The 15239-nt window shown below is 26.4% G+C and overlaps 1 protein-coding gene across 5 annotated transcripts in view; it reads left to right on the top strand.

The window, feature by feature from the left end:
• Window positions 1-15239, top strand: part of LOC107451173 (serine/threonine-protein kinase unc-51-like protein Atg1) — a 67188-nt gene that overhangs the window by 21440 nt on the left and 30509 nt on the right. For 4 of the 5 annotated variants that reach the window (XM_071185374.1, XM_071185373.1, XM_071185372.1 and 1 more), the window contains exons 7-13: window positions 2658-2759; window positions 7133-7191; window positions 8660-8742; window positions 9460-9504; window positions 9968-10161; window positions 11760-11805; window positions 13849-13897. In XM_071185374.1, the coding sequence (XP_071041475.1) occupies window positions 2658-2759; window positions 7133-7191; window positions 8660-8742; window positions 9460-9504; window positions 9968-10161; window positions 11760-11805; window positions 13849-13897 (578 nt within the window). Of the gene's footprint in view, window positions 1-2657; window positions 2799-7132; window positions 7192-8659; window positions 8743-9459; window positions 9505-9967; window positions 10162-11759; window positions 11806-13848; window positions 13898-15239 lie in introns of all 5 variants that reach the window. The other variant, XM_071185370.1, reaches the window with a different exon arrangement.

Raw genomic sequence — 15239 nt, 5'->3', positions numbered from 1 at the left:
TCATCGAACAAGATATTTTATAGGTATTGATCGCTATAGTTGGCAAGAATGAGTGATATTTTTTAAGAAAAATTCTTTAAAATCAATTCTTAAACAATAGGTTCTTCCGGCTCAGCGGACATCCTTGATAAAGGTGATTCCTTCGATAAGTAAAGTTATAACTTGAGTAATTTTTAGCCCACTTCTAAGTAGTCTGCTTATATCACGTCAGTTATATAAGTTTTTATTCTATTCTAAAATAATTTAATTTTTTATGAAGTTTTTTCCTTTTACAATTTTTATGATATTTAAAGGATTAAAAGGAGAAGGAAGAAAACTTTAACAAAAAAACATTACTCATTGTCAGGCAAGTTTTGGTTGGAAGTCAAAAATTACGGAACAGTAAGGTTAGTTTTCATGTCTAAGCAACAATGCATAACTCTGAAGAGATTTTTTTAATAAAATATGACCGCTTACAGTAAAAATAATAATTATATGTTGCAAACTGAACTATACAGAAGTTTTTCCAAAAATGTAAGCTTATGGTGCTGTAAGTTTTTGCATACTTACGAAGTTTTTGCATACTCTTACTATTATGACTGATAATTTTAAACTCTCTTCAAAATAAAGTTCTGGAGTTCAAAATAAAGTTCAACATTTTGATATACAGTAGAGTCTCGAAAGTTCGAGTCTCAGAAGTCCGAGGTTCCGCTTAATTCGAGGTGCCAAATTTTCCCCCTAGCAACCAAAAGCGTAGCAAAGGTACTCCTATAAGTAGCCCTATTCTTCAGGAAAAAGCTGTGTTTTCAGAAATCAGTTCAAAGAAGGAGAAGAAGATTTCGCAGCAAGCGTTGGTTGGTTAGACCGTTGGGAAAAAAAATTATATGATGTACGTCAACTAAATATTTGCAGTGAAATACTCTCGGCAGATACGTCAGCTGTGCAGGCATTTCAAAAACGGATTGAAGACATTATATTGACGGAAAAGCTCACACCTGACCAGTTATATAACTGTGACGAAACAGGTTTGAACTTTAAGATGTTATCCTCAAAATCCCTTGCTTCAAAAGAGGAAAATTCAGCTCCAGGTCACAAAAAACGGAAGGAATGATTAACCATTTTAGCATGCGTCAATGCATCTGGAAATCATAAAATGAAACTGACTGTGATTGGGAAATCTGCCAAACCTAGAGCCTTAAAAAACATCACTAAAGAAGCCTTACCAGTACATTAGTTACCAGCATGGATGAATCGAGACATTTTCAAACAATGGTTTTCAGAACATTTTGTTCCAGAAACACGGAAGGCATTGAGAAAAAAAAATTTGCCTTGCAAAGCAATTTTGTTTTTAGATAACGCTCCATCTCATCCCTTAAAACATGTAGAACAACAAACTGAAGCCACCCCTGCAGATGTTTTGCTTTTGAAGCGTTGGCTGACTATCGCATCAACAAAGAGAAGTAATATACTGAAGCAACAAAAAATTGACAATTTTTTTTAAATTGTAAAGAATCTTTTATGTCATTATACTAAAGAATAAAGGATTTTAAGGTAATATGATCATTTTATTTAATTTCATTTGTAGTTATTAAAAATTTTCTACTTTTTCGGAAAATCCGAGTTTTCAGTAATCCGAGGTAGTGTCAGCCCCAATTACCTCGGATTTTCGAGACTCTACTGTATTTCTATATATTGTAAAATTAAATTCCTCCTATTTGCTTTCATGTAATTTGATTTTTTATATTCCTTCATATTTAAACATAAGTGGTTGATCGTGTAAAGCTAAGCACAGGTGGCATTAGTAGTTAAAATTTATCGTAAGGCTTCCGGGTTCATGCTTCCGATTGATTTTTATAACTAAGCTTGAGAAAGTGTGTCATCCAATATTTTTATGCTTTTTATTTTATATTATAACCGACCCAATCTTGGATTTACGACTACTAATGTTCAACTTCGGGGCCTTGTAATTTTGAACCAATCCAGAAGACAAGGAAACTCCTGAATCAGCACCCCCAGAGGTATGATTTGTTATGGGATCATAGAGGACTTTGTGTTTCGACAGATTTAACGTGCGTCAGTCACCATTTACCCAGTCACAGGGAGTCTTTGGCCCTCAGGGATCGAACCCAGGTCCTCTTGGGCATGGGCCCAGTGCCCTACCAACCAGGCTATTCCGGCCATTAATATGATACTTGCTGTGTTTACAATATAACACATTTTTTTCAATTTAAATTTCAACCAAATTAACAGCAAATTAAATTCCGAAGACGCCGCAATATTGCTATGTCCTGCAACATGCTACCCAAGAAATTACAAACAGTGAACACATATCTATCCAAATAAGGGATGATACTCAAAACAAGACAAACCTTACACTTTATTTATGTTGTGATATTAACTATCATGAATTGTAAATTTTAACACAAATCATGATAATAAAACTTATTAGAATATAAAGCCTTTTCACACATCCCCTTGTAAGCGAAACATAAGCGGAGTGATACGTAGGAAGTTTTATAAATTCCAGTTTTAGGAAGCCTTATTATTGTTCATTTTCAGTTGACCATTGATTCATTTTTTGAAAGCTTTAGTCAAACATTTCTATTTCAAAAATAATTGCTATATTATGTCCTTTTTTTTGTTATGAAATGTTTTTAATTCTGATGTATCTCTTCTAGGCTCCTGAAGTAATAATGTCATTAAAATATGATGCCAAAGCAGATTTATGGAGCATTGGAACTGTTGTATATCAATGCCTCACTGGGAAAGCCCCCTTTATGGTAACTAGCTTGTATAAGTATTTATGTAGGTTTACCATGGTAAGTTTTGTCGTTAACCATTTTATCCCAAATTCTTCTCTCTCATTAAACATGGTGCGTAGCGTTTTTAAAAGGTGCTTATTTTTGATTTTCGTTTTTTAAAAGCGCTTAAAGGTGCTTTTATCTTTGGGTGTTGTTTAAAAATTGCTTGATTTTTCAAAAATAAGATTTTTTTTCCTTTAACATGTCGATTTTCGGCTGATATTATGCAAAAGCTTGTTTTTCACGTTGTTCTATTCAACGTTTTCATAATTTATTCAACCACAATCCATTTTGCCCTATTGTCGATCCGTAGCGTATGAAAGCGGCAATCATTTTAAATGTTTGATGAAATAGTTGCAAATCTGCATGACTGAGCTGAGTTCCGTGAGATTTTAGCACTCTCTTGTGCAACTCTGTTGCATTTTGCTAGATATTCTCAGTTTGGGGCTTCATTTTCCACCCATTATCGAACCAAAAAAATCTCTCGATCTTTTTATGGTGGCTAATATAATCAAGAAATGAGTTCTTTGACAGAAACTAGTTATTTTATCATGATGGTGTAAAGTCTTTGAAAATTATTTTGTATTTTATTAATGTATGTAGTGCTTAAAAATATTTTCTGAGTGCTTAAAAAGTGCTTATTTCTTGTTGAAAGATTTGGCTACGCACCTTGTTGAACCATTTTTTGTTTCATTTGTTCTTATGCAATTGTCTAAGTATCATTTTTCATTCTCTTATTTTATCTATGTTGTTCTAATCTTCATCCTCTTGATTTATCTACATTGTTCTTATCTTCATACACTTGATTTATCTACATTGTTATTATCCTCTTCCTCTTGATTTATCTACATTGTTCTTTTCTTAATCTTCTTGATTTATCTACATTGTTTTTATCTTCATCCTCTTCATTTATCTACATTGTTCTTATCTTCATACACTTGATTTATCTAAAAAAAAATTATCTTGGTTTTATTTTATCTTCATTATTCTTATTAATGGGTCTTGGTCTCTTATACATCATTATAGTTCATTGTTTCTTTTATCCTCATGATCTTTATTGTAATTTAGAAATTATGTTTATCATCATTTTTTCTTACAAATGCATTTCTCTCTCATTGGATCATTCTTGTTATTGTCTTATTTTCTTTGCATTGTTCTGATCTTCATTGTCTCTTTTTATCTTACCTATTGTTATCTTATCTTAATTTATCTACATTTTTCTCCATCTATATTGTCTTCATTATTTTAATTCATTTAGACTTCTTATAAGTATTTTCTTTGTTATCCTTATCTTCAGCATACTGTACTTTTAGAACTCTTGTCGTTTATCATGTATTTAATATTTTTCAAAATATTTTGGATTGTAGCTTAATATTTCTTTCTACGCTCAAAGCATTCTTTGAATTGAACACTTTTTAAAATTTGAAATATTCCATGCAATTTTTTATTTTAAATATAAGTAGAAAGTGAGAAATCAAAGGTTGAACAAAAGAACAACAGTTCTTTAAAAAAAATTAGAATGAAAATAAAATTTCTTAGATGATTATTTACTTATTGCACATGTGCTTCCCTTTTATCATACAAGTTAATAGAAGTTATCCTCTCACTGTGAATCGGGTTTCATGAATGTACCAAAATAAAATAGTGATTGCTAATTACTTCTATAGGGTACATAGCATTTTTAAAAAGTGCTTAAAGGTGCTTTTTTTAAAAGCCCTTAAAGGTGCTTTTTTGCGGGGTTTGTAAAATGTGCTTAATTTTCTTTGAATAGAGATTTTTTTTCCCATGCTGATTGCTCTAAATTACAAAAAAATGCTTGATTTTTCACAATTTTTTCTGCTATATTTATCAGAAACTAGTTATTTTATCACGATTATATAAAGTTTTTAAAAATGTTTTTGAATTTAATTGATTTTATGTTTATAAATTAAGAACGTTAAATAATAAGAATAATAATTTTTAATACTGCATAGATCCTAAATATGATTTTTTTTTTTTTTTTTTTTTAGACGGAAGCANTTTTTTTTTTTTGGTGAGTGATTAAAAATATTTTTTGAGTGCTTAAGAAGTACTTAAAAGGTACTTATTTTTTCGTTGTAAAATCTGGCTACGCACCCTACCCTGTTCTATAAGTGTGTTCAGTTTTTCGTTCACCTAATTTTTTGGAATTAGATGCATCTTTTAAAAGAATTTCTAACAGGTAATGTAAAAAATTTCATCAGTTTAACTAACTGCATTTCAACCAGATTTTCTCATCCGTGGTAATAGCATGTGCAAGGTTCTCTTCGAAGAAACTCTTTGAGGAAATTTTATCTAATTTTTTTAATGAATTCCGTTCAGTTATTCCTTTTGTTTCTTTGTAAAAATCAAATGGTATTCTGGACTCATTTTCTCACATTTATTTTGCATTTATAACAAGGTTTTCTCTAAGGATATGGTTTAAATTTTTTAAACCATTCCATTTGTTTTTTCTCATTGCAGCAACTAATAATATACTAATGAACCAATATATCTTCCTTTGCATCTGGGTATAGCTAATACGATTGGGTACCTGGTAAAAGCTTAGATCCACTCTTTGATGCTTCTATTGCTTCTGATATTTAAATTAATTTTATATTTATAAATGTTTATATTTGGTTTTATAACATTAATTATTTAGTTAGCAAAAAAATTGTTATAAATTATTCCATTCCTTCTATTAATCTGTTTTAATGAATATAGCAGTGGAAAAAAGTTTATTCAATACTTTTGTAGAATTCTAAAATCTGTTAAAGAATTTTTTTTTACAATTTCATACAATCATTTGTTTCTTCACTTCTGTATAGAATAAAATAGAAACGCAATAGTTTTGCTTCAAATTCTTTTTGCAACAGTTTTGCTCTCCAAAGAAGATCATTCTTATTCTAAGGAAGCCAATTCTCTCATGATTATCTTGTAATTGATTGTTTTTCTTTATATTGCTCAGTCTTAATTTATTTTAATATCAAACGACAAGACTTACCTATTTAATTCCTCTTTTTGATTTTCTGCAGAACACGTAAAGTATAGTAAGCAAATTAAAATGAATGATTTTTGGTTGTATGATATGATTTTGCATATAACTTATAAATTTCTATGTAATAAGAGTCTTTTTTTTTACAAAATTATTTTTATTAAAATATCAGGGTTAGCAATGATCAAGATGTCTCAATCATTAAGTTAAAAAACTGATATGTATTTTATAAAACTTAATGCTATATCCTGTAAATTTAGGGAAATGAAACTTGAATGAAATAAATAGAAAAATTGCAGTATGTATTCTTTCAAACCTTTTGAATGTATAGTTTGTCATAATTTTCATTGATAATGAAGCTAAATCATATTAAAAATTACTCAACAGGACTGTTACTTAACCCCTCTCCCTCCCCCCAAAAAAACTGTTTGATTGTTTATTTCTTTTCTTTTTCATTTGGAGAAACAAATAGTACCAATTTTTTTTCTCTCTTGAATATACATATCATGCATATTGGTTACATATTTCACATGTGAAATTTTATACAATGATCAAAAATTTTAATTGTTAATAGCATGTATATGTCACAAATGTTTTCTTTCATTCTAGATAAGTAACAGCCATGACTCTTGCAGAATATTTAAAATAGAATTCTCATTTTTCACCTTTGATATCTTATAGTAAACATTTCTAAACTTTGCTTACATTTTAATCTTTTGAAGTGTTGCATATAGTTAAGAAATTACATCAATTCATTATAAAAACATGATTATCCATTGCTTTTATTCTGGTAGTTTACTTTAAAATATGATGAAAATATGTTTATTTTATATCATTAAATAACATATTATTAAGGGTGATCAAGCGTGTTCTTTTTTAATACACATGAAATATTTTCTCCGTAGGATTTGAGAAATTACAATTTTGCATTCAAAATCAACTCTTGCAGACATTATCTGGTCAAAACCTAGTCCTTATGTTTTCTCCTTATTTTCCCCATAAGCAACTGGAATGAAAAAGCTTAAATTTTTATTTGAATGATAGTTTAACTTTTTAGTTTAAAAGATACTTATTATTAAATTAAAAAATACATACATTTTGGAGAGTGTTATAATTATTTTTTTGTAAGTATATTAACATCCGGTTTTTATCCAATCTGGTCTGATAAAACGGATGATATATTGAATAAATAAATTTTTAAAAAAATCTACCAAATGTTTTCTTAATAAGAGTAATTTCCTTCAAAATTTAATGTTCATCTACTTCTGAATTGTCTGACAATTTCAATTTTCCAATAGATTTTATTTTTTATAATTCAATTGTTTCTTATATTTTGTTCTAATTTATCTCTTTTTTTTAGGCTCCTAATCCTCAACAACTAAAACACTATTATGAGAAAAATGCTAACTTAGCTCCAAGGTATGTGAACTATTCTAAAACTATTTTTAATAACACTTTTTAAACCTTGGTTAAAAAATCTTTGTTCAAATGTAAGATGGCTTAAATTATTTAGCATATTTAACCATGGTTATTGTATATATATACGTATAAATGTATGATAAAAAATTCTGGGACAGCAAAAGGTTTTTTAAAACATTGTCGCCCCATCAATTTTAGATTTGTGAAGTATTACTTAGATTTCGGTTCAAAAATGTTAGATCAATTTGAATCAATATAAGTTGCTTAGTACAAGCATAATAACTTCAAATAAACTTAATATTTATTAAATTTTCTTTACATTTATGAAAATAATTTTTTGGGGTTATCTAGCATCATAAAATATTGTTTTTTTTCCCACTTAGTATGAGTTTGGCTTTGATTAGAAAGGGGTTAAGCTTCTGGCATATTTATTTAACAATAACCTAAAACTTTTCTCATTCAGCATTAAAGGTTAAAGTTAAAAAAAATTCCAATGTAGTTGAATATACTATTATTATTCACGCGTCATGTTACCAATATCTGTACCACGTTAGTTCATGAGCTTGGTGTTATAACTCCATTTCTAGTTTAAAAGTCCAATTTCAAAGTTTTAAAAAAAATCAATTGCTGTTTTTATGTATACTTTTATTTTCTACTCTTTAACTGACAGAAACAAATGTTAAATGCTTCTTAAACTACTTTCAAGCTACAATTTTTATATGACTTACTCTAATATGAGTGCTTTGACACAATTTTTTTAATTAATATTTCAAATTATCAATATACCTTTCAATTTATTTAATGGTCGACCTACATTTAAAATAGTATTTTAACCCAAATTTAACAGCAAATTTATAACTTTATTTATTTGTTTTTACATTTAAGAATAAAAATTTTCTTCATATTTTGATAATCAGTTAACTTAACCATTGTTTTTTTTTTTTTCTTTTTTTTCAGTTTTCCAGCTCATTAAAGTTTTAAAAAAAAATCAATAGCTGATTTTATGGATACTTTTATGTTCTACTCTTTAACTGACAAAAACAAATATTAAATGGTTCTTAAACTACTTTCAAGCTGCAATTTTTATATGACTTACTCTAATATGAGTGCTTTCACACGAGTTTTTTAATTAATATTTCACCTTATCAATATACCTTTCTATTTATTTAACTGTTAACCTACATTTAAAATAGTATTTTAACCCAATTTTACCAGCAAATTTATAATTTTATTTATTTGTTTTTACATTTAAGAATAAAAAATTTCTTTATATTTTGAAAATCAGTTAACTTAACCATTGTTTTAGTTTTCTAGCTCATTATTTAATGACCATTCAAAGTACAATTTAGTTCAACATTTATTTTACATAATATTTTTTGAAAGTTACAATATTTACTCTTTTTTTTTTAACAAAAACTTTACATAGAAATTTTTAGGCATTTATAAAAAAGATGTATTGTATTTGTAGCATACCAAATGGAACATCACCTGAATTAACAGACTTACTGTTGCATTTAATGAAAAGAGATGCCAAAGACAGAATGGATGTTGGTAGGGATTTTATAATTACTCTCTATTGTTTTGATAATTTTTGAAGATATTTTTCTTTTTTAAATTCCTTTTTTTGCACTTAATTAAAGCCATCCGTCTTATCTGGGCTGTACTTCCTTTTTTGGAGAGAATTCATTTATTTTTCTTCTTTACATTTGTGTGTCACAATAAATTCAGTATTTATATCATTTGGTTACAGTTCAATTTTTTATTACTTAAATTTTATAAAGTTTAATTAATTAGTTATAATTAATTGAATGTAATTTAGTTTTAATTAATTTATGTATTAATACAAGCAATATCAAATTGTCTTAAAAATTTAAAGAAGTTTATCCATGTGTTTGTGACTATTAGAAATGTCTTATATCTGAAAATTTTACGTAATATACAGTGAGGGCAACTTGCAATGCATACATACTATTAAAACAAGTTTTTTATTTACTTACTATTGTGATTTTTCCAAATGTCAGATGTAAAATATTTTACATGCTGTAAGAAGAGGACAATTTGCACAAATACCAACTATTAAACTGAGCTTGTATGTATTTTTGTGACATATCCAAATTTCCAAACATGTTAAAAATCAAAAGTTGATTAAGCTGATTTTTGAAGCAGTTCCGTATGTTTGTTCTAAATGTACTATTCTTTTAATAGGAATAGTTTTTTAATGTTTTAAAAAATGTGATCTGATGCTGATTTTTTAAAAATCTTTTTCAGAGGAGTTGTACAACCATCCATTTCTGAAAGCACTTCCTCGCAGTAGTAAGTATTTATGGCTTATAATAGAATTCTGTGTCAAAATTATATTAATCCAATTTTTTTAAATCAACTTTCTGAGGCCGATGTTTATTTTTTAACCTCCTTTAATAAATGCTGTTAAAAACGATTTTTAAAAATTTTTATTTTATTCTAATATTTTATTAAAATTTATTTTTTGTCCTTTTTGTACTTAATAACATTATTATAGTTTTAATGTTATTATTATTTTGAAATTTTTTTATACAATCCTGTAAAGTTAAGAATTTTTCTTGAAACATGACATATCTACCCCACTGTTATCTTTACAATCTAAGTAAATAAATCCTCTTATTCCTTGCTGTAGACATACAAAACATTCGTAGTTGTTCTGTATAATGCATTACTTTATGTTAGAACTTTTACATTATATCAGGTTTTTTCGAAATAAAAATTTATGTCTATAATTTTGTATTTTCTTTTTGATCAGGTTCTCCAGTACCTGTTCCTATAAGGCGATCAGTGTCTCCTTGTACCCCTACTTCTCCTTATAGTTCTTCTGCTACTCACAGCTGGGAAAGGGAGGTGGGTGGTGAAGATATGGCCCAGAGTAACTCCTCCCTCTCACCCTCACTCAATAACTCAGAAGAACAGAGATATTCCCCACCCATGGCCATTGAACAGGTAATACTATTTTCCAAAAATTATATTAAAATCAAACCAGGGTTTTTCCATGATTTTTTACTATGGTTTAGTTCAGAGCTCATAGTAGAAGAAATTTTCTGGAGCCAGAAAAAATTACTCTGCCTAGTTAAAAGCTAGGTCCGCAGTAGATCAGCGGTTTTCCAAATTTTCTGGTTATGAAACCTTAATATGATTGACCTCCTTTTGGCAAAACCCTGACTTGAACTAATCAAATATATTGAAAAAAATTTTAATTTTATGAGCTATCTTCCGTGGATTCAGAGATCTAGAAATCGGTTGTTCAACAATCTAAAAGCATTTTTTTTTTTTTGGTTGCATCTTCTCAATTATTTTGGCATTATACAACATTCAACAAATATTCAACTTAATGTTTTACTATCCTCATTTTAGGGTCTGCTTAATCTATAAGTTGAAAAAGTAGAAAAATGTGTTGAAATTTGAAACACATAGTAAATTAATAAATTTTTTTGCTACTCATCTTTATTAAAATGTATATTGAAAAAAAAATTAAAAAAACTATTTGTGTTACTGTTACAAGAAAAATTTAAATTTTAATGAAATATAGGCAAGGGTCTTCAAAATTATTGAAATTCAGAACGTTATTTAGTAATAAGTAGATTATTAACTAAACATTATCTTATAAGTAGAAATCGGTTGTTCAACAATCTAAAAACATATTTTTTCATCTCACTTATTTCAGTAAATATTTATACAACATTCAACAATTATTCAGCTTAGTGTTTTACTATTCTCATTGAGGTTTACTTACACTATAAGTTGCAAAATTTGTTAAAATTTGAAACACAAAGAAAAATAATAAATGTTTTTGCAAACTATCTTTATTATCTTTATTTGAAAGAAACTATTTGTGTTATTATTACAAAAAAAATTTAATTTCTAAGAAAATATATTTAACTTTAATGGTATTATAAATTTAGTACTCGGCAAGGATCTACAAAGTTATTGAAATTCAGAATGTTATTGAGTGATAAGTAGATTATTAACTAAACATTATCTTATAAAGTAGTCGAGTTAAATGGGGAACAAATTTAATGTATAGACAATTGCATACAAGCTAAAATCATATTAAAAGCCTGGATAGTATTCAAACATTCTTTTTTAAGTAATTCCATTAAGACAAATACTATCAGGATTTTCTGATTCAAAGTATTCACATTAGTGAGAAAATAGTTTTTAAAATTATTCTAGTCAGATTTTAAGTAAAAAAAGATAAATAAATAAATACTTTTTTCAAAAACATTCAAATTTTTTTAAAATTTATGAGAAACAGATTAATTAAATTAAAACAGAAATAAAGAAGAATATTCAGCTATAATTTTTTAGGTTCCGGTGAACTAGGCCCCTAAGATTTGAAGATCCATGAACAATAATAAGTATAGGATTGTCCAACTACAGCAGTTTTTTATGACAAAAACACCAAACTTAATTTAAATATATTGTGACAAGCAAATTTTTATCTGTGGTGATATTGTTTTAATAAACAAATATTTGTGTTAATATTATGTTACTACTTATATTTACAATTATATCTTTATAATATTATAATCTTATTTTAGGATTTTGTTGTTGTACCTTCAAATATTCCTGATGAATCAAAATTAGGTAGGTTTTGTTTTGTAGCAATAACTAAATTGCATAATTGTATTAGTAAAAAGAAATTTTTCGTAAAATTACCATGATATTTGCTTTAAAAAATTAGCTTTCATAGTTTAAAAATCAATGTTCTTACAGAAAGAATTTTTTTTTCCTCCATTGCCCAGTAAGCTTTCAATGTTTTATTTCCTTGATTATTTTCTTTCCATTACAAAATGTCCCACCTTTTATAATGAAATTCAGGCATTGCTGTTGCCACTGACAAGATACAAACTCTGGTCTTTTCCAAAGTTAATGTTAAAAGTTTTCTATCATTAAAACATTTTAAATTTATTTATAGCATTACATATTAAATCCTAAAACTAGCGTATTAAGGGATCACAGTACCCTTGCAACATTTTTTTTTTTTAAATAAAGGTATAATCATTCATATTTTGGATGCTGTACATGCTCATTTAGCTTATAATCAATAATTTATCTTCAAAAAATAGTTAAATTATTAACTTTTAAAAATTTAAAAAGAAATTGAAAAAATAAATTTTTTTAAATCTCTAAGACTTTTTTATTTTAACATATTTTCAAAATAGTGCTTACAGTATTCATCTTAACAATTTTGTCCATTCATTTGTTGATATATCAATTAGAACATTTTTACAGATTATTTAGTAAAAAAGGTAGAAAAAAAAGGTTAAAAATTCCTGTTAGGTATGTATAACACATTGTAAAAATTGTAACACGTCATACAATGCTTATTCCATGCACATTTTAAATAACTGTATTATACTTAAGATAAAAAAGTTTACTTCAAAGCTTTATCTTAAATAGAAAAAATTCCTTAGGGATTTAATTAAATTTAAAACACAAAATTATTATCTATGAGAAAAGACACTTTAAAGTTTGNCTAAGACTTTTTTATTTTAACATATTTTCAAAATAATGCTTACAGTATTCATCTTAACAATTTTGTGCATTCATTTGTTGATATATCAATAAGAACATTTTTACAGATTATTTAGTAAAAAAGTAGAAAAAAAAGGTTAAAAATTCCTGTTAGGTATATATAACATGTTGTAAAAATTGTAACACGTCATACAATGCTTATTCCATGCATATTTTAAATAACTGTATTATACTTAAGATAAAAAAGTTTACTTTAAAGCTTTATCTTTAATAGAAAAAATTCCTTAGGGATTTAATTAAGATTAAAACACAAAATTATTATCTATGCGAAAAGACACTTTAAAGTTTGTCTGCTGTTCAAGTTTCTGTTTTAGGACAATCTAAAATCATTCATAACTTTTTTTAAAATGATTTTTTTTTCAGTGCATTTGAAATAGTTTGAAGTTTTATTATAAGCAGTAAGAAAAATGTGGATATTTTGATCATTTCTTGGGTACTGTGACCCCTTAAAATAATTATTTTAATTGTAAATATATCATATTTTAAAAAAGTGTCATTGTTTACTTTTTATCATATCTTTTCAATTTTTATTGTTAAAAAGAACATTAAAAAAATTAGATTTCCTTTGAATAAAGTTTAAATTTTTGTGTTATTGAAAATTTAATTTTTTGAATAGCTTTAAGGAATTTTTGATTGATTCATATTGCAATTTGACATGTTTTACAAAAGATTTATGGAAATAAGAATATTTTATAAAAAATGTCACTTCATATATATTAGAACAAAAAAAAAAAGAATATGAATTTATTGCTGCAAAAAAATTTGACTATTAATTTATATTTAATAAATAATTTTTTCTTGTTTCAATAAAATTATCAGTTGAAATTTTTTGATTATGTTAATTATCTTGGGCTGAGTTATCTTGAGCTTTTAAATTAAGAGGTTGAAGAAAAATGGATTAATGGCATTATAAAATGAATAATTGAAATTTCTGAAACTAAATGTCCTTTTAAACTTTTTATAATAAGTTAAAATATCTCAAACTTTTTTTGACTCTTTGCATATATCTTAAGCATTTCCTAGTGAAAGTTTTTATTAATTCTTAATACGTATTTAATGAAAGTGATGATTAATTTCTCATAATTATTTTAGGTGAAAATAAAAATAGCCATCTCAAACACCAACTTAGTGATCCAAATGTGTAAGTTATTTTAAATTTTTCTTGGCAAAATAGTTTTATGGTTTAAATGAAATAATGGAATTTAATGGTTTTTTCAATAACTTTTACTTTTTTGACAAAATAATCATTTTAATGGAATAAATTAATTTAATAAGTAACAGAGTAATTGTTACTTTTTTGATGAAATAATTTGACAATTTTTTTTCAGTTTTTCCTCATGTATAATGTTTTTACTTCATAGATGCATTTAAATTCAATTACTTAATATAAATTTTTTTGAAATACAATTAAAATAATTATATGTCTTGACAATCGAGTAAAAAAGTTATTTTTCAGAAAGTATGCATTTTTTTTAAAAAAAAATTTGTGATAACAAAAACAATATTATTTGTTTTGGCTTTATTTTTAAGTTGACTGCTTACAAATCTATTGAAAAGGCAACTCCACAGTGACTGTCCGTAAAATAACATTCTATACGAATTTGATCATAATTTATCATGACTCTTCACTTTGTTGTGCCAAAGTAAACGGATATTAACTAATGTCTAACTGCATGTGCGACATTTGTTTTAAAAAACTGACGTAGTAAGTAAAAGTAACTTAACTAAAAGTAAAGCAAAGATTTTTTTATCTGGAAACTACACAACCTTAATAAGTCTGACTAGTTTTGGAATTAGAAATAACTCACTATAGAGTTCTAAATTATTGAAAATTACCCAAAGTTTTATATGATTGTAGAATATTTCGTTATGGATTTTATCAATTCGTAAAACTACTTTTTTTTTTGCAAAACTGTTTTTTAATTGCAGGATGTTTAACTTTATATTTAATTGCACACGTTTTATTGATGAGCAATATTTCGAAATGAGTTAAAAAAAAACTTACAAATTACTAAAATAGAAAAATCTTACTCTAGAATGCATCAGAATAAATGTGATTTTAATATGTTTTAAGTTTAATGAATCTAAATTAAGTAATCGCTACTTTAATAAGCTTACAAAATAAAAGAAATTTATTCAAAAATATGAAATGGCTAACTACAGTGAAACTTATTAGGTGCAACCGCTCTCTGTTACGAGAAAAATCAGTCATTGAAAGGGGTGGTTGATCCTCGAATGATCTACATTTTCCGAAACAATTTACCCAAAACTATATTTAAATTTCAGAAACATATTTAAATTTGTGGCTAAAATAATTACATTAAAAGTCACACTTAGTGTTCATAAGAGAACATTAAAGACACTGTATACGACATTATTTGTAAATTGCTGTGTTTTATTTAAACCAATAAATGGTAATTAATATTTATCTCTTTTTTTTCTTTTTTTCAATCCCTACTTTTAGTTCACACTCTTCCTATATC

This window comes from Parasteatoda tepidariorum, chromosome 9 (assembly GCF_043381705.1).
Source record: "Parasteatoda tepidariorum isolate YZ-2023 chromosome 9, CAS_Ptep_4.0, whole genome shotgun sequence".
In the NCBI taxonomy this organism is placed as follows: domain Eukaryota; kingdom Metazoa; phylum Arthropoda; class Arachnida; order Araneae; family Theridiidae; genus Parasteatoda; species Parasteatoda tepidariorum.
Note: the sequence above shows the minus strand (reverse complement) of the source record. Positions and strands in the feature narration are given on the sequence as shown.